This window comes from Ornithodoros turicata, chromosome 7 (assembly GCF_037126465.1).
Source record: "Ornithodoros turicata isolate Travis chromosome 7, ASM3712646v1, whole genome shotgun sequence".
NCBI classification, from domain to species: domain Eukaryota; kingdom Metazoa; phylum Arthropoda; class Arachnida; order Ixodida; family Argasidae; genus Ornithodoros; species Ornithodoros turicata.
The window spans coordinates 14438212-14458111 of NC_088207.1; the positions used below are offsets into that span (position 1 = coordinate 14438212).

The 19900-nt window shown below is 43.3% G+C and overlaps 1 protein-coding gene across 2 annotated transcripts in view; it reads right to left on the reverse strand.

Moving 5' to 3' along the window:
* LOC135400225 (mitochondrial carnitine/acylcarnitine carrier protein-like) overlaps positions 1–15839 on the reverse strand; it is a 28647-nt gene extending 12808 nt beyond the window's left edge. Inside the window, exons 1-7 of one of the 2 annotated variants that reach the window (XM_064631996.1) lie at positions 15537–15839; positions 11472–11564; positions 9306–9433; positions 5320–5410; positions 3591–3714; positions 2237–2309; positions 1033–1142 (exon numbers count right to left, since the gene is read on the reverse strand). In XM_064631996.1, the coding sequence (XP_064488066.1) occupies positions 1033–1142; positions 2237–2309; positions 3591–3714; positions 5320–5410; positions 9306–9433; positions 11472–11564; positions 15537–15638 (721 nt within the window). In that variant the 5' untranslated portion in view covers positions 15639–15839. Of the gene's footprint in view, positions 1–1032; positions 1143–2236; positions 2310–3590; positions 3715–5319; positions 5411–9305; positions 9434–11471; positions 11565–15098; positions 15307–15536 lie in introns of those variants that run through there. The other variant, XM_064631997.1, reaches the window with a different exon arrangement.
* Between the last annotated feature and the right edge of the window lie 4061 nt (positions 15840–19900).

Sequence of the window (19900 nt, forward strand, 5' to 3'; positions counted from 1 at the left end):
CGCACGCAAAAGCCTAGAAAATAAAATTGCGTAATCTGCGCACCCACATTTTCGTGCGTGGATACCTCAACCATACCTCTCAGTGGCCTCGGTGATTACACCTCACTTACCACGCGGTATTCGCAACGCCGCGAGTGCTACCGCAGTTACTGCTGTGCCTTTGTTTGATTTTGGGTCAACGTTTGGATGATGGCCCACTGACACGATGGACGATACTGTCACTCGAACTACAGAACAAAATGCGGAAAGAAATGCTGGACAAACAAGCTATGAACTAACAGCACAATGTGACAAAGTTGGCGAACGTAGTGTGCTTTCGGTTGTCAGTGCAACTATAGCGGCGTCTTCCAGCAGTGTTGCAGCATCTCGCCGTATTTCACCGGTAGGATGAGCGGTAGTGGGCCCGGTATTTTGCCTCCCGACTGTTACCGGTTGCCCGGTAGTCGAGTACTTCTTTCGCTCTTGCACAACGCAGTTTTAACGGCAATACCGGCTCTACCGGGATCGTTAATGTCCAGCACACTAAAATTTTGGAATTTCGCGACGTCCGAATATCGTTACGAACCTTCCCGCACAATTTGTACACCCTTAGCTTTTCCGACTTTTTTTGGGGGGGGAGAAGAAGTCCACAAATTATGCGAGTAAACATGATAATTAGAGCCTGAAGTTTTAGGGTTTTACCCGATTCTTCCACGAATTTGCACCCTGAATTGAAGGTTGTCTCTTTAGGGTGAAACCCCAATTTTTACCCGGCAAATTGCCCTCACTGGGATGTCTGTAGGAATGCAATAATTTACATGTTTGGCAGAAAAATTCAGTTAGATCACCGTTTGTACCAAACCACTACGGTTAGTTTGAGCAACTGAGCCTGATTTCACCCCGAATTTAGCATACTGGAAGTTTTTTCACCCGAATTCGCACGAATTTGGTGCACACGTTTATTTACCCGATTTTTACCCCCCAAATTTAGAAAAAAATATTTCCCAAAAACTTCAGGCTCTAATGATAATCAGAGTAAGCAGAGTGTGGTACCTGTTTGTAATCTCGATTTGAGCACATCGGGGGGAATGGCCACGAGCCAGTTGAAAATGCCTGCCATGCCTCCAGCAAACAAGGTCCTTGCAACACCGATGTCTGATCGGCTGAAATGACACACAAGGTTTCTTTGCTCACTGTGGGATATAAGAATTTTTACTCCTGCACACAGCATCCGTGTATCCCACAAAAATTTACGTGTGACAGATGTTAGCAGCGTAATAACATGGATAAGTAACTTTTCTGAGGCTGGAACACACAAACTGACAAACACAACCCAGGCCTCATCTGACGACTCCCCCATTTCAACCTCTGAAAGTCATTGCAATTATAGTTACAAAAGCTACACGGGCTAAGATAAGATGATAATGTACTTGACTTATGTACTTACACATGTACTGCTCGTGACACGAATGTCTAAAATGGCCTGTCAGTAGCTCTGCAGCCCATATTTACTTGATTGCCATTGAAAATGTTGTTCCAATATAGTATTTAAAGGGGGACCATACGCTGCACGTGTTTCTTACTCAAAATAAACGATCTTGCAACAGCTCGAGATTTGAGATGGAATAAACCACGGGGTGCTGATTTCAGACAACCGTGTTGCAAGCAGTACTTGCAAGATGTTAAGGTACTAGACAAGCTACAGAGCATGCAGAAACCCTCGTTATAGCAAAACTGGCTTTTCTTTTTTCAAAGTATCTCTTTCTCCAAATTTACATGCTGTCCTGGTCAGAATGTACACATTTTGAACCACATTATTCGAAGTGTAGTGCTAGTGGACTCTGCTTAAAATGAAGGGCAAGCTGGTAAAAGCCCTTACAGCAGCCCTAGTATAGATTTTCTCCTTTCTCTTCCTTTTCACACCTAAATTAAATGGCTGCTTAAATATATTAATTTGTTTTTTCACACCTAAATTAAATGTCTGCCAAGGAGGTCATCACCAAGATTAATTTGTTTAATTGAAGACTTGGTTTAAGGCTCCCTCGGTGCTATTGCCACTGTTTTTGTGGCGCTCCCGCTTTTATCGAATTGTCGATAACATCAAGTTTTATCCAGTCTCTCTCACTTCATTATGATAGCGGAGTTTATCTTTAATTCAACAAACATCTTATCGCTGAAAGTCAGGATGCTTTTGTGCATATTATGGTTGTAAGCTTGCAAGTAATGTAACACGTTCTGTAACAAGCTGTTGTCCTACCTTCCTCCTTCGGGGGTGAGCACACGTTGAAGCCACTCATAGCTCATGAAGTACATGCCACTGGCTGGAACATCTTGAAAAAGAGATTGAAATATTTTACTCATTTGTTCTAATGCTTTGATTACCTGTACAGTAGAACCTATATATATATATATATATATATATAGATTAGAAGCTTAGGAGGGCGGTTGACCACGAGAATGAAATAAGCAGGAAAAATCAGAAGACGACAAAGAGCTTACAGGAAAACACAAAGGGGAGTTTATTAACACATATGGGGATAGGGGACGACGTTTCGGCAGTCAGCGCTGCCTTCGACGGGGCTGGTACGTCGTACGGGACGGGTCCCGTCGAAGGCAGCCCTGACTGCCGAAACGTCGTCCCCTATCCCCATGTGTGTTAATAAACTCCCCTTTGTGTTTTCCTGTAAGCTCTTTGTCGTCTTCTGATTTTTCCTGCTTATATATATATATATATATATATATATATATATATATATATAGTGAACCTGCACATAGTGATGATATAGACGTAGTGAAGTAAACCTGTGGTCTCATGTTTTGATAAAATGCCAATGAATGAACTATGTCCTGTAGATACTGACATAGTGAAGTTTGTTTAGCAGTCCCCGCAAATTAGAAAGTGCTCGTTAAGCTGTAACATGCAGCACAATCTTGTTAATTCAAACTCCAAGGAGCCACAAATTTTTGTTTTAACTTATGAAATGTTTTAAGGGGGGGGGGACGTCAAGTCTGCAAAATCAGTTCGCTACTCTATTCAAGTTTGAAGTAATGCAATCCTACTGTATTTAGGAACGCAACATGGACAGTATACAGAATGGACAATGCTGGACGAGCGTTCAGATGCCTGTGCTGTGTTGTCCGTCCTAATTTCCTAGGCCTGTTCAAGCGTTATTGAAGATTTTTGGGACTATAATTTGCTTCAAACTGAATACCAGCTATATATTCGATGCTTTCAGAGCATTATTTGAAGTTGCATTTGAATTACCTATCACAGTGCCTCCTGCACTGACAACATCATTGTGCAACCCCCTGCTCTCTGGTCACCTGGCTGGACCCCGTGCCCATTTCTCCCGTCTAACTATCCCGGAAGTTATGTACCGGGTTATCTAACTGTCCCGTGCAAGCCAGCTGGTGTGAACTATGCGCACATGGCACCGTTTCTTTGTGAATGATGTATAACAACAACAAGTGTGTGTGTGTTTGTGGCATAGCATCTTGTATTGTACACCACCTGTGTGTAGTGCGCAGATATGTGTAACAGCTTGACAGAAGAGAATTTGAGGACGCGAAGAAAATCTGTCGAAATAAAACAGGCAAAAGCAAATATTCACCCCTTAGCAATGTAGCTGCAGTGCCCTTGTAGATGCTACGAATGCCTCCCTCCTTGTACAGCTGTCTTGCACAGTCAACTGGGCCAGCAAACCTTCCCTTTCCATCGCCATGGGCATGTTGAACCTTCCATGAATGACAACAGGCAATGTCACTCAACACCGACGTGTCGCACTCAATGTCATTACGCTACATGTGTCGCATAGAATGAGGATTGCTCGGCATGCAAAGTATGTGTTTGCTCGACACCAGTACTAAAGCATACCGGGTGTTTCAGTTAAAACCCCGGGCTAAATAATTCTCGAACGGGTGCACCAATCGAAAAACTTCCTTTTTTACAAGCATCCGTCCGATACCGCCTACAAGCTGCGCACCGTGTGAATGAGTGGGAGGTGCTCATTATTTAAAGAAAGATTCAAATGAATTTCGTAAAAAAACTTAACTTCTAAAGCAAGGCGCTGTCAGCATTAGAATGATTACTACCCGTTTTGGGAACGTCAGAGGACACCTTTTAGAGAAAACTCTGCCACCTAAGCTAGCTGGTCATTTGTTGCAGTAATGAATTGGTTACGGTTTGCATAATTTTGTCGCGGCTGGTCGCGGTGAAGCGCAAAAGGACGCTCTTTCACTCCCTTATCCATCCATGAATTACGTCCTTACACTAATGAAATACGCCCTTTTACGCTTCGCCGCAACCAGCCCCGACAAAAATATGTAAATCGAAACCAATTAATTAGTGCAACAACTGATCCGCTTCGGTGGCAGATTTTTCTCTAAAAGGTGTCCACTGAAGGTCCTAAAAGGGGTAGTACTCATTTTAATGCCGACAGCACCCTGCTTTAGAAGTTATGCTTTTTTACGAAACACATTTGCATTTTTATTTTAATAATGATCGCCTCCCACTCATTCACACGGTGTGCAGCTTGTAGGTGGTATCGGACAGATACTTGTAAAAAAGAAAGTTCGTGGATTGGTGCACCCGTTCGCGAACTATTTAGCCCTGGGATTTAACTGAAACACACGGTATAAAGTCCAGATAACATGCATGCATAAGTCATGTGCAAGTTCTATTAGGGACATGATAGGGCACTATACATTTCATTTACTTTCCCGGCGAAGGAAATGTAAATTTCCCTCTGAGGGGCAAATATCGAATTCAGAGCATTTGCAGTGACAAGTGAATGATAAAAGGACAATGGTGACAAAAATGCAGGCCTGCCTTTCTTCATTCCTTCAGTGTGGTTATTATGACAAAAAGAAAAAGGAAGAAAGGACAAGATAAGAATAGCAAAAAATACTGCCCTACTTGCAATAGACAGATGTCCTAAAGAATACTCCACTGCAAAGTTTGAAGTAAATAAATAAATAATCATAATAATAATAATAAGAAAAAAATTTAACAGAAAAATAGACACTAAAACAAATTATATAACTTTTGTTCAAACATTCAAAATCTTTTGCAAGTCTCGCACCTTCAGTTCAGGCTGGCTGATTTGCTGCACAAGAACAGAGGAAAAAAAAAAAAAAAATTATAAAATAAAAATCTTCATCTGCTTCCTTGTTTCTACTGCAGGAAAATTTCTGCAGGTTTTCATTTATTTCGGATGCATTGAGAATTTGGTCTCCGCTATATTTGTAAACTTACATGTGAAGTATTTGCCCTTTTTATTGATTTTTACTTTTAGCATCATAATATTGTCATGAGAAGCTTTGCAGGAAAATGTGACCTACTTGCAGAAGGCACTTTATTCGCTCGCCAGGAGTCATGATGGCTGTGGTGAACACACCAGACAGCATTCCAGCAGCAAACAACTGAGCCAACCTGGAGAAGAAAAGTGACACACAAAATGTCAAATACTGTGTATTCACACGAGCGATATCCCCACGGAAGATTCCATTGGAAGAAAAAGCGAAAACGTTGCTCACAGTGACGAAGTTCCGTCCCGTGTTATGTTGAGCATTCACACGGTGCTGAATATCGGGAGTGACGTACTGCACACCTAGCAGACGACACTTAGCAGGCGACATCGTCAGCGCGTTTTCCTGTCGTCTGCTACGGAATATCTTGTGACTGTGTCGCAAGGATATTCCCCACGGTTAGCAGTGTGCATGGACACTGGACGTTGAGCGCTCGCGCTCAGGAAGCTGTGACGTTTTTCGTATCGGGAGTGGCGTACTGCACACCTAGCAGACGACACTTAGCAGGCGACACCGTCAGCGCGTTCTCCTGTTGTCTACTACGGAATATCTTGTGGCTGTGTCGCAAGGATATTCCCCACGGTTAGCAGTGTGCATGGACACTGGACGTTGAGCGCTCGCGCTCAGAAAGCTGTGACGTTTTTCGTATCGGGAGTGGCATACTGCACACCTAGCAGACGACACTTAGCAGGCGACACCGTCAGCACGTTTTCCTGTCGTCTGCTACGGAATATCTTGTGGCTGTGTCGCAAGGGTACTCCCCACGGTTAGCAGTGTACATGGACACTGGACGTTGAGCGCTCGCGCTCATAAAGCTGTGACGTTTTTCGTGTCTTCCGCTTCTACGGGGAATGTCGCTCGTGTGAACATGCGGATACTGTAACACTACCCTGACCAGTTCTCACATTGCAGTTGCTATTACATCTACAAGTTGCCCCAAAATCTGAAGGAATTTGAGCCAAGCTGCTCAGTGGTTTACCCAGAATTTTGCGCCTGGGGTTGTGCTGGGCTCCGCAGAGGGTGCGTGACGTCTCAACGTGCAGGCTATTTTTATGCCCTTTGACAAGATTTTAGGGGGTGTCTCTCAGATATATACTGTAAAAGTCGTTCATTTCACGTGGAACATACTTTCGCAGTTTGGTGGAGGCCATTGTTGATGCGGGAACTTAAATTTGTGAAAAATGCAAGCTCATGTTTCTCCGTGACGTTGGTGTATCTACTTTGCAGATACTTAAATTCGCGAATTTTCGGATCTCGCAAAAAACGCGGAAAATCGTTCCGTTCGGGGGGAAAAAAAAGAAAGACAAAAAAAAAAGCTCACACTTTTATAGTATATATTTTTGGGGGGTGGGGGGTTGGAGAGTGTAGGGGGGTCTGGATAAATCACTGCTGCTGCATTGTAAAGGGGACTCTCGTTAATTTAAACCCCAATAATTCAAACTTCCTATTAATTTGAACAAGTTTGAAATTTTTGTTTGGCCTGCTATGTTTGCAATATTGAAAAGCTGCTTAATTCAAACTGCACCTTCATTTAATTCAAACTTCTTCCTCCATTTTACACCATTCCTGCAACAAAAAACAGCCAACGCACTGTTGCTTTCACTGAGCGGCACTGCATTGGCACTAAACTCACAACTTTAAAATACTGAAAAGGCACTCCTCCTGTGACAACAGACAGTTCAAGTCTTCCAGTAATGGGTCAAAACTAGCTTTACGGTTTAGGGTAAAAAGTGTTTGTGCACAGTGATAGCAGGCTTATATGTGGGGTGAGGAACAATATGGTTTATTATTAAAGGTGATCAGCAGTGTCCATAAGCAATGTCATTATCCTTCAGCATACAAGACCACAACCTTATGACCCCACGACGTATATTCTCTTGTGGCATACATGTAGATGCATGTCTGATAACTCAAACTTGTGATAATTCAAACACAAATCACTGGTCCCCTGGAGTTTGAATTAATGAGAGTCCACTATAATTGGATTCATGAGGCTCGATGCTTGTAAATACATTACACTTCCACCAATGCCCATTCTTGCACATTTGAGGCACAAAAAATATGCACACACGAAGACAGAGAGTGAACGATAAAGAGCACAAACATAAGGCATGGGGGAGGAAGACAATGTATGAACCCATGAATGTTCTTGTAAACTAAAATAATTGTGGGTATAACATTGCACAGAGAGCGTCTTCCAAAGGGCTGGAAGTGCAAAGCAAAAGAAGGTTCCGCTGCATATGGAATAAACAGCATCTAATAATCAGATCCCATGCAATATACTTAGGGCCTGACTTTTTAGGGTTAAACCCGTATCCGCCCGATATTTACCCCCCGAACGAAATCTGTAAAATTGGGGTTTAACCCGAATCTACCCGAAAACATCCGGGTCGCGTGGCACACTCATAAGCGTGCGTTAAAATAAAGTTTGATAACATTGCTAAACATAAGTTCCATGTTAAGACAAATTTTTAGTAAAAAAAAAAAAAAAAAAAAAAATCACCTGAATACACCCGAATTCCTGACAACAGAATATGCCGTAACGGGATTTAACCCGAATACACCCAAATTTTCGAATGAAAAATATCACCCGATATTTACCCCCCGAATTTGGCTAAAAATACCAAAACCTGAAAAAGTCAGGCCCTAAATATACTTAGGGAGTGACTTTTTCGGGTTAAATGCCTTTCTCGGATTCGGGGCGTAAAAATCGGGCGCTATTTTTTAAATCTGTAATTCGGGGAGAAATCGGGCGATAATTGTACTACCTTCGGGTGTTATCGGGTGTTTTTGTTTCTCCTCTTGTCTGTTAAGTCTTTTCCTAATCTCTCTTTTTTGTTCTTTTGTTGTTATTTTTGCGAGATGGTGACCTTCCAGCGGTAATCCCCGAAGGCATAGACAGTGTTGACACACCGGGGTGTATTGCTTGGAAAGTAAGTGACCCATTCTTACATGCGTCACACGTGACGAGCTTTGTTCGTCTTCAGTGGAAACGTCACTTGAGGATTTCATAGTGACTGGAATTCGGGGACATATCGGGTTTAACCCGAATTGGTCGGAGGTCAGTTTGGGGGGGAATAACCGGGCGGAATCGTGTTGAACCCGAAAAAGTCACTCCCTACATATACTGTAATTTCACGCGTCTAATCTGCACTGCGTATGAACCGTGGGACCCGTTTTTAGGAACGCTTTGAGAATTTTAGGCCAGATAAGCCGCGAACAACACGACACAACTGATTTGTTCAACAAAGGAGACCATAGAGAAGGCCATAAACCCTGCAGTCCATACTCGGCCGTTGACATCATGTACAACAGAGGTGGTCAGTTCTACAGGTTTTCCCGGTGATTTTAATCCAAGTGTCAGCTAAATTAATCCATGCCCCATAAAGTTTGCATGGCACGTGGATTAATCTAGCTGGCACTTGGATTAAAATCGCCGGGAAAACCTGTAGTGTTCTACCAAGATCGGATTGTGACCTTGTTGTGTGTTTTTCATGGATCGACAGGTCAGTGGCCTTCCAGAAGGCACGAATCACTTTCACTACTTTCGTTAAAGCAGCTTGGGGGAATGCACCAGGAAGGTCAGTCTACTGGAATGTGGACGCGAACCTGTTACGCATTGTTTGTGCATTGGCATGACGGCGGTCTTCCAGAGACGCCGTCGGCCCTTTCGTTATAACCGGCGTATGGGGACCAATGAAAAATAGTCATCAGATAAGCCGCAAAGCGCCTGTGAGGAAAAAAAATTGTGCATAAGCTGCCGCTAATATGTGTAATGCAATGTAAATGTAAATGTCGTGTTGCCTTGGTGATTCAGCCTCTGCAATTTAGCTTTCTCAGCCACAACCTTGACAAGCATGTGACACTTATTGCGAGATAAGATATACGTAACAATGAAGAGCACAAAATTATGCAACACCACGGAGGATTTTGTGTAGTGACTTTTCCTACTGTGGACAAGTTTTGCTAAGCAAACTTTTATTAGAGCTTAACGAAAGACGTAATGTCTAATATCTTACGTAAGCTCCTGGTCGGGAGTCTTCTGCTGGATCTTCTTTCCGATCCCATAGCCAAGGAAGCAGACTGCAAACATTGGTGTCACCCCCACCAGGGGTGCAGCCATCCCTTTGTACAACCCCAGAACACCCTGTAAGAGAGAATGCCGTACGCCCATTACCTTTCATATCGTGAAACAAGGAACAGCACACTGATAAAACAGCATGAGAACAGAGAACCTGGACCTTAGCAATCAGCACATGTCCTTGTATGCTAAGACATCATTGAAATTACCCTGCAGAGTCATTTTATTTGTGCTGCTCTTCAAAGCTGGTGCTACAGCCATGACTGTCACAGCAAGCATAAAGCTCCCAATAAATATATGTGCACAACACTGAGAACAAAGTGTTTTTTCCGCTGCTACAATGCTGACAAGTCTACATCAAATGAAGCTTCTCAGGAACTTTCAGTGAGCGACGAGCCCTTTGGCAGACTCTCCACATCATCAGAGATCGCCTGGTAGCTCTCACTCTGTCCAATTTTCTGATATGCTTAATTCACAGTAGGTTTATTGTTCTATAATATACTGTGCAGCTGGACTGCACTTTTCTTCTTTTTTTTTTTTGCGTTACTGTATTTGCATTTTGCATAAGGCAGAAAGCAGTGAGTCAGAAAATAAAATGTCTGCAATGTGAGATAACATTGCACAGCCTCTCAATTTCAATTAAATGTTTAGCTCTCACTACATTGGTCCTTTTCAAGCACATGACAGCTGATGTTGAAAACTGGGGCCTATATAAGAGTGAGGAATCGGGAGAGTTGGTCCGTTAAAGAATGGTATATTACGAGACAACATTTTGACGTTATTCTTTACAGGAACGGTTCCTCTGTTAGTTGAAACTCAACACGGGCTTCCTTGGGTGCACTGAAGGTAATTTATCCCATTCACCCCAAAATTCCTTTAGTGTAACTAGGAGGAGTTTGAGGCCCTTCATGTAATAGTATTAGCTGCAACAGTTCAGATGAAGCATTCTGGAGAATATACAAAAATTCTAGCTCAGTTGAAACGACGTTGGGGCAAGTATTGATTGCCAGTTAAGAGTGCAAACCACGCTTCCCAACGACTAGCCAATACTGGTCCATTCGTGACAAGCTAAATTTGTCAAGCAGCCTTTACATAGATGTTTCGACTTTCTTAGGCAACAGGGCAGGGATGGGCATAAATACATTTTCTTGGGTATTTAAATATCGATACAAAATACTTTATTGAAAGAGGCATTTAAATATTCTTCACAAATACTTTTCAACATGAGTATTTAAATACAAAATATATATACTGTATTTAAATGCCGTAACTACTATGATAAATACTGTGCGGAAGATGTCCTCTGGAATTACAGAAATAACGATGATCATAACAACAAATCAGCAAGGAACATTAGCATTTATTTGTTAGATTATCATGGCGATTTTCATATTAGAGGTTTCTCGAAGACTGCATCTTTCAGGCATCTGCTGTTCGGTAGTACAATCTGATTCGCAAAGGAGAACCAGAATCTCCACAGGTGCCGATGAACAAATGTTCGTATTAAATCTGACTAAGATGATTCGTAACAAGCTAATCGGGTAGTCGCGACTGTTGTCCGCAAAAACAGTGAAAAACTCGCCATCTAAAATGGTTTGTCGCATACACATGCCAGAGTGCAACAAAGCATAACTGCACCCCAACCTCGCCCCTCTTCCCGAAAGGTCAAATGCGAGGCAACTCTAAGATATCAGTCAGTATATTCTGTATTTAGAAATATTTATAAAGTATTTACAAGAATAAATACCAGAAAAATTGGTATTTAAATATAATTATAAATAGATTTTTCAACTTTGTATTTAAATACAAAATATAAAAAACATGTATTTATATTTTAAATCATATTTTAAATACAATGTATTTAAATACTGCCCATCCCTGCAACGGAAGCATTTGTGTGTCACCTTCAGCTCGGTTAGTTTCCATCACTTTGTAAGGTTGCTTTTAAATTGATATCTTCAAAGCGCCTGCAGGAACCACAATGACATCAGCTTTTCCTGATGCTGTGGCTAAGCTACAAGGGACATGGTACTTGAACAAACTCTGTGACATGAAAGCCTATGACAACGCAAATGCTGGAAAGTGATGGGAATAAGCTACGTACTTCCTTTACAACAGTTTTCTTGGCACAGTCAAAGGTACCCGTATAAAGGGGCGGTTGGCCAGGTGCTGGTTTCGGCATGGTCTGTAACCTGACCTGAAATACAAAAGCACGAGAAGCTTAAGCGAAGATTACTAGAAAAAACAAATTGCTCCAAGTCAGCAAATTATGGGTTTGACTCCAGTATTTTAGCAGCACTCGTTCAAATGGCAAGAAACATGTACACGGACAAATATCCTGCACTTCTAAATGAACGACATGTCAACTTCAATTTACCGATGTAACCACCAGACTACACTTTTTACTTTATAGGAAGGGAGTTGCCTCAGGACAGAAGCCGCCGATATTTCGAACAGAGACTGTTCTTCTTCTGGGCACCGTCCTCATCATTGGCATGGTATTTAAAGGGTTAGGTGTGACGTGTTTAAAGGTGCATGCGAATTGTGGGTCAACAGCCCGAAGGGAAGAAAGGGTCCGTACGGGCTTCTACGGCCGGAGTGAATGGCCGCTTAAACACGTCACACACGTTGACCTACAATTCGCATGAACCTTTAAACACGTCACACCTAACCCTTTAAATACCATGCCAATGATGAGGACGGTGCCCAGAAGAAGAACAGACTCTGTTCGAAATATCGGCAGCTTCTGTCCTGAGGCAACTCCCTTCCTACATCTCTACTGGCTTGCTGGATTTCTACCCATCTACTTTTTACTTTATGTGTTTTACACGACACAACACACACAAAAATTACGTGTTTCCACTGACTGGAGCTCATGCTGGGTTCCTGGTACTGTCTTACGAGACAGAGTTTTAATGTCTTCGTGCGCACTCGTACGAATTTTTGTTTACTGCAGGCAACATTCTTTTACGTAAGAAAAATCAGTTGCTTCGCATAAAGACACTCACACAACTTATTTGCTAAATCCTCACGCTAAACAACACATTGTGGATAGAAGACTTCAGAAAATCCCAGTGCTCCGTGCGCACGCATTGCATCCTGGGTGCTCACTGAGTGGGGTAACGAAGGATAATTCTTCACGTTTCGCTTTCGCTGACCTTGACCAACACCACCTAGACAGAGAAAGACTGCGCATTGCCTGCTTTCAATTAAGAAATTAACTCTTTCAATTAGGAGTAACTCAATTAACTCTTTCAATTAAGAGTCAGAATTCGTCTGCTACTGCAATTCATCGTTCTGCGAATTCAAGAACCCGCAAATGATTGCAGCTCACCTGGAACCTGCAGACCTAAATATTTAGACAAAAAGTGCAAGACGCCTTCCAGAAAATCAGTTCTGAGAAAGACTGAGACCGTTTTGCACTTTTTCTTTAAGTTTTCCCATTTACTGCGTGGGGACGTTCAATCACAACTTGCAGACCACGGTGGTTCTTCTCCATGGCCACGACCGCTGAAAGCATGTTCGTGATTGGCTACGGCCGTTGAAAACACGACCCTGATTGGCTGACTCACGTCGACGAGCGCGCAGGCTTTCTGTGTCTAGGTAGTGTTGCCTTGACACGTCGTGGACAATGGACCGGTAGGGGAGAAATCGAAATATACTTTGGAGGCCACCCGTTTCTTTCGCATTAGTGAGCTCCCACAGTTCCAAGCTGCGCTAAGCAACATTTTGGGATTTCTTGAGGTCGTCCATTCTTTTCATAAAGCATGAATCCATACTAGATGTACTTTTCGCAGTATGGACGGTAAATCCCATATATACTGACACCCCTGTCACAATAAGGGCAAGGGCGTATGCGTCCTGCAGCCAAAGGCCCCCACTGAAGCCACTTTATTCTCATAATTACGTGTCCGGTGATGCGAGGACATGAGAAGGGTTGTAAGGTGCATACTAGATGGAAATAGTCTTTTCATTTTAATTTTTCTTGTCGTCAGCTCCATTCGAACATTTCATTGCAACAGTTTTCTAAACACGACAAGGCTGGAAATTGTGTCAGAGGATCGCACATGCATCTGATGCAAAGAGAAATTGTCATGCCTCTCTCCCTGAACCTTTGATGCTTCTACCAACGCTGGTGCTACAGTGGTACATAAATAAAATGGCCATCATTAGGCCCATGTATCAGAGTCGTCATGGCAATACTCCTGAAGAAGTTATTTTTCCACACTCAATCCGCAGTACTCATGCGCAAGACTTTAGCTGCAAGACTCAAGCTACATTAAGCAGTCTCTTATAGTATGATACGACAATCATTATGGCTTTACCTTAAAGCAGATTTTTCTCACTGTAGTCGAAGAAAAACCACAGCGTGGGCTATCTATAATGCTGAGAAGTATACAGGTGCAAAGGAGGGCATTGCACGTCGCCCATGGGTGCGCTAGTCTGCGAGGCTGTCAAAGCTTACATTACAATATTTATGGGGCTTGGTTAGAATTCTCTGAGCATGATTGTCAACCATTATTCATGGCTGTGATCTTCAAGCATTAGAACGAGAAACTGGGCTAGTTAATACCAATTCATTTGGATGGTAGAGCATCCTGCTTTGTCACTGCTTTGTCCCGACTCCTTCCCCTGTTTCCATCCGCACATGTTTCGCACTCTACCATCCAAGTGATCGAGGCTAAACTTATTCATCCAAACATCTACAGGAAGGCTATGAGCGCAGATTTCTGCGCTTTGTGTTGCTCTGCCCATGTGCACACAGATGTATTGCACTACGACATATACTTCTATGATGGACAATTGGGAAATTGAGGATGCTCATGGGTGTACCGAGAGGGGGGCAAGGGGAGGGGGGTCATGCTTCCCCCCCCCCTGGAACTCGAAGGTTGCTTGTCAAAATAGTGCACTGTTTAGTCATAATGATTATTCTCAGATGTCATAATAGGAACCTCTGGGCACCCACACGTCTGCCTACAGAAAAAAAAAAGGGGGGTCGGGTTTACATGCTTGCCCCCCCCCCCCCCCAATTGAAAAAATCCTGGAAATGCCCATGCGGATGATGTCCGTCTACTTATCCCAAGTTTACCAGTTTCAACCTGGTCAGAGACGCCAGCAACTCGGCGCTAAGCCACAGACAAATACAGTGCATCACGTGCAGAGATTTTGGTTCAGGAGGTCGGGCCGCGTCAAGCTGCACACTAGCAGCCTTTTGCATGACCTCCCCACCAACTTGTTTGGAAAAATAAAGAATTGAATTGAATTGAGATTTTGGTTCCCATTAAAGAGCCCTCAAGTGTCCGCGTCTGTCCACGTCCCCTAGCCCACCATGGTTATTTCGTTTTCTCATTCTGTAAATTTTTGCATTTGTTGCGTCATTGCACATGTAACAATCGTTTTCACCCAAAGGTCAGAGTATATACCTATGAATGAATGTGTTGATACTTCCACTTTCACTCCAATGTTTCACAAGCGGCTCTCGCTGCTAGAACGTTTGTGCGAGGTATATTATATTTTAAGTTTCGTGTTAGCGCCACGAAGCAACTGTGGCTATATGAGCGGCGTACAAAAGTGGACAGACGGAGAGCGGACAGCAGGGACGACTATGAGGTATAATTACGAAGAATTGCAACACAAAATGCATCGAAATATCGCCTCAGATGTTCAGTTACATCGCAGTTGCGTCAACAGGAGGTGGTAGCGGAAGGTACACCCGGAAGGTACACCGTACCTTAATCGTATCCATCGGATGGCCACTGATGATGGTGCATACTCCACCGAATCCACCGGCAATGAAATCCTTGATTGGACTAACCGTTTGTTTCCCCATAATGGTACACTAGGAATGTCTATCGCGTCCACTTGCTTGCCAGTACGTACAGTGATATCACAACGTTATCGCCTCCTTCTCTTTCGTCTTTTTCTTGCATGTCACTCACCCGTAAGTTTACAAAAGACAGGTCATGGGAATCGGAATATCAAATATCGTAGAAGTGAAATTTCCCCGTAGATATTAATTGCGTGCCATACAGGAAAATGCCAGTGTTTTCAGTGATTTCATTGCACTTCTTTTACTTAGTTTTACTCACACTGCATATATGGTATGAAACGAAGTTCAAGAAAAGTTTTATTTTGTCACAAACCGGTCACATGCAACTGCTACAGCTACCTTTATAGTATCCAGTGGATGTCCCGCGAAAATTAGGCAGATGCCTCCAAAACCACCTGCGAAAAAGTCCTTCACGGGACTGACTTTCCGTTTGCCAGACATTTTTTAATTTGTGCACTGATTACCGTTTCCCTCACGGACAACTATATTAACTGCATCCGCACAATGCACACACACACACATACACGACAACAACGTTTGCACAATCTACGGGTTGCTGTTCCAGTTTTGCTCTGCAAGAGCAGCTGATTCCTCCTCAGCGAGGAGTGAGTTGGTGACATGGAGGAAAGAAAGCTAAGGAGGGAGCGCACCGTATTTCCTCGCTTGAACAAAGTGTGGCGGAAGCGCAGCGTGGGGTGTGCCGGAAGTGACGTTGCTTTTCACGAAGTACCAATGGAAGTTTGAGGGGCGCATGCACCCAGAGGCGACGCCATGTCTGTTTGTCAAACAATAGTCGGAGTGCGTAGCAGACGAACAGTGCATATATTTCAGTGATTTCACAGATTTTGTTTGTGTCAGCTTGAAACTGCGGCCCGTAACAGCGTTGTGTGCATTTTTCCTGAGGTAGTCAGTGTGACAGTCCGCTTCTTGGTTACCTTTCGAGTTGTGCATTTAGTTTAGTTCGGTAATAGAACAACACTGCATTTCACCAAATATTTGGCTCTGTTTAATTGCCTGCTCTGTCAAAGACTGATGGTTACTTTCAAATTATAAACGTCATATAAAATGTTGTGGTGAGATACCGACTCCAAAGAACGTCCCTTCGAGGCGGGAGATGTGATACAATATACGATACAATATTTGGCTCTCACGTTCGCACACCTCGGCGAAGACAAAAGTTTAGTGAGTAAATAGATTTGGCACACGAAACAAAGAGAGTAAGGAGTAAAAGGGACACATTCACTGGTGACTTGACTCACGTAGCCTTGGCTTGCAGGAATAACACGCTACTATGGTGGTACAGTCACTGTCCCTTAAATTTAGTCAATTTTGTGAACATCTGGCGTACCCTAGAGACGTGCAGGTTTCGTGACACCTCCTTGCTTGCGTGATGTAGTCTTACGTTTATATATCTTTGCGCAATTGCTCTGATCAGGTGAACAAGGTGGTTGTCCATTGGTGACATCTCGAACATGTGCTCATGGACAGATGGAAAGAGCTCCTTGTCCTTGAGGTCCTGAACTACTTCACTGATCATAACTTGCACAATATTTTTCTTTGCTAGCTCATTGCGGGCCATGACAATACGAAGAGCCTGCTCGCATTTTCTTGTGATCCTGAGTACGCCCTCAGATGGGTACAGCAGCCCTCCTCTGCTTTTGCGACGAATCAGTGAATATGCTGGCAGCTCAGTGGATGTTGCAGTGAGAACGTCGGAACAGGTGCTACACAGCAATGATCGTTGTAAGTGGCGTACAACAAATCCTGCGATGTATGTGACGGCTCGTCCTGCAATATCAGTTATCCTGCCTGGGTCAGGGCAGTAATCATGATCAAGTTCACTGGCTCCCGATGCTTCTTCAGAATTGGATAGCAGTTGTCTTCGCGGTGCGGTAATGTTGATCACTTCCTCAGGTGAGGGCATCGTTGCACTTGTGACACTCAGGATGGATACAGATTCTAGTGGTAAACAGTTCCCTGTCGTTACATCTCTTATTTCATTCTGAATTATCATCCGCTTAAATGCAGCGCAGAACTGCCGTGCATTTGGATTGTCATTTTGCCTTCCATATGACCTAATTGCACCGAAGAACAACTCCAAATGGTCCTGGCATATCTTGTGTGCTGGTATGTATTTCAGCATGTTCTTCCTAATTACTGTTTCTTCATATAAATCCAGCAGACTTTTCATGGAGATCTTGAATCCTAAAAATCCAGTTTTTCGGTTTGTGTTGAGCAGCATTGGGCCATTTCTGTACTCCCTCAGCTTCGATAAGTACTGGTCAACTATGTTAAATAGGCCTCTTACTCTGTTGACGTTGTCGCTGGTTACGGGCTTCTTCCAATGCTTCTGATGAATACTTCGGGAATTGAGCACATCGAATATGTCATTGATGTGCCGCAGGAATTGCTCCGTTGCTTCCGATCCCACAAAACCTTCCACATGGCTGGTGCGGCACTCGGCCAAAGCGTCTGCTACTGAGGCACTCATGACCTGTGCTGCCAAGCTCACTTTCATGGGTTGTTTGTGCCAATTAATGTGGGCTGCTCGCAAACGATTTGCTAGGTGGAGGCCTTGGTCCCTTTGTATTTGGTGCAACTTGTCTATGAAGTGCCATGCTATCATCTTGCCATTTGGATCTATGAAGGCCTTCTTATCACACAGTGTATTTCTAACCAGCTTGAGCATATGACAAGGGTCCATGAATGCTGCAATTGGCTGGTTGGTGCATGGATGAGGAAATGTTGTCTTTAGTCTCTCTGTATTACTGAAATCACAACCAAGGCTCCGGAACATGGCAAAGTTTGCAGGTGCACCATCACAGGTAAGCGAAACAATGGTTGCCCCACTATCGTGTGCCTGAACGAGAGCTTGGGAGACTAGACTGGAGCGTTGTTCACCATCAAGGCCGTCGACAAGAAAGTAGCCGACTGGCAACTTCCATCGTCCATTTATTGCTACAACCATAATTACGAATGCTGCTTTAGCCAGTGGCAAACAATCTCCTTCTGTGCCTGTACCCATGTCCACGTACCCTTGGAATTTCTTCCCATCCCACTCGAGCTGCTGACGAATGGACATCTCATCAACCATCATGCTGCACGTGGTGGCAATTCCATGTTCTGTATTAGCTTGTACTTTCATTTTGAGTGCTGCTAATGCTTCCTTTGAAAAGCCTGGCTTCCCATCTACAGTCTGGTACCACTTTGCAAGTGTCTTAGGATGTGGCAGACAAGTGTCAAAGACACTCCGGACATAGCTGTATGCTCGTGGGGAGTAAAAGTGAAGTGTCAGTGCGAATGCTCTGAGCTCAGGAGAATACTGTTTTGGCAAAGGTTTTCCTTTAGATTTTGCAATTTGTCTCTTCAAAAGTTGCTGATTGGCTGCTCCCAAGTTTTCCAGAATGGTGGCACTTTCTTCAAGCAATATGTTTTGTCTCTTCAAGTCTCTGATTACATCTTTCAGTAGAGCGTTACGCTTCTTAAGTCTACGTTGAGCCTGCTGTAGTCTCTTTATCTGTTTTCTGCTCTTTGTTTGCTGTTGTGTGTACCACTTCACTCTGGCTCTAAGAAATGCCTTCTCTGGGGTGTCGACATGGGGGATAGCCTAGGATAACAACATAGAGAACTTTGTTCGTTGGAATTTGGATTCATATTCCTTTAATGTACCCTGCAGTAACTACAGAGTAGTGGCACCTAGAATACAGTAGAAACAAGTTTCAGAGTACATCAAGCTTTTCCCTTTGCTCTTCCAACAGCTATTGGTCAAATCCAGTCGCACGACCATTCCCTAGAGCGTAAACAGGGAAGGCAATAAAAGAAGTTCATGTAACTCAGTGTCGTCCAAGTGACACAATGCAGATGTTCACAACAAGACCTGATAAGACTGGCCTCATCACACATAGGAAGTAAAATATCAAATAGTGCATCATCACGCAGCAAAGGCGAGACAAGCTAATATGTTATCAGTACTCTGGAACCTGCTTCTCTGGGAGTTACTGGAACCCATTAAGTAGATGCACAGCTACCACTTGTTCCACATATAGAGGGTGTTTCATTTAAGGTACACCCCACCTTTAAGAAATGATGGTGCACCTCATCAGTATGGGACCACTTACGTGATGTTGCACGTAACCTGAACTGATTCTATGTATTTTTTGTTTTGCAATTCACGAAACTCATTTTGTAACTTTCATTATAATGATTATAGTGGAAGTATCAATGCTGATGTATTTGATGGTGACACGAGACAGTGAATACCTATGGAGGCACCTTGCTGCCATTTACAAGTCGTGTTTCTCCTGGGTCCCAAGAAATGCACGTGGACTTCTGAAAGTACCACGTAAACTGGCTCCGCCATGTGATAAGTGGAATTACTTGCTCAATACAATTGTGAAGATGAATGTTAGGTTCACTGTCTCTGTCTTATGCTTCTCCAGAAATATCGGCAGGTAAAAGGCACAGTAAAGTGCCTGCCCAGAGCAAAATACAGTGATGCACTCGTGGTTGCAGGATACTATGCTATTTCTGAGCGTAGAAAGAGTGTCACAGGCTTCCTCATGCTACTGTAAAACCCTTCATTTTCGCACCCCAATTGTTCGCAAATGGGCCACAACAGGTAATTTTGCGGACTCCAGATTTCACACATTTAGTATTTTTCTGAATGTATGATATGTTCGCGAACTTTGCAAAAATTTTGGTTG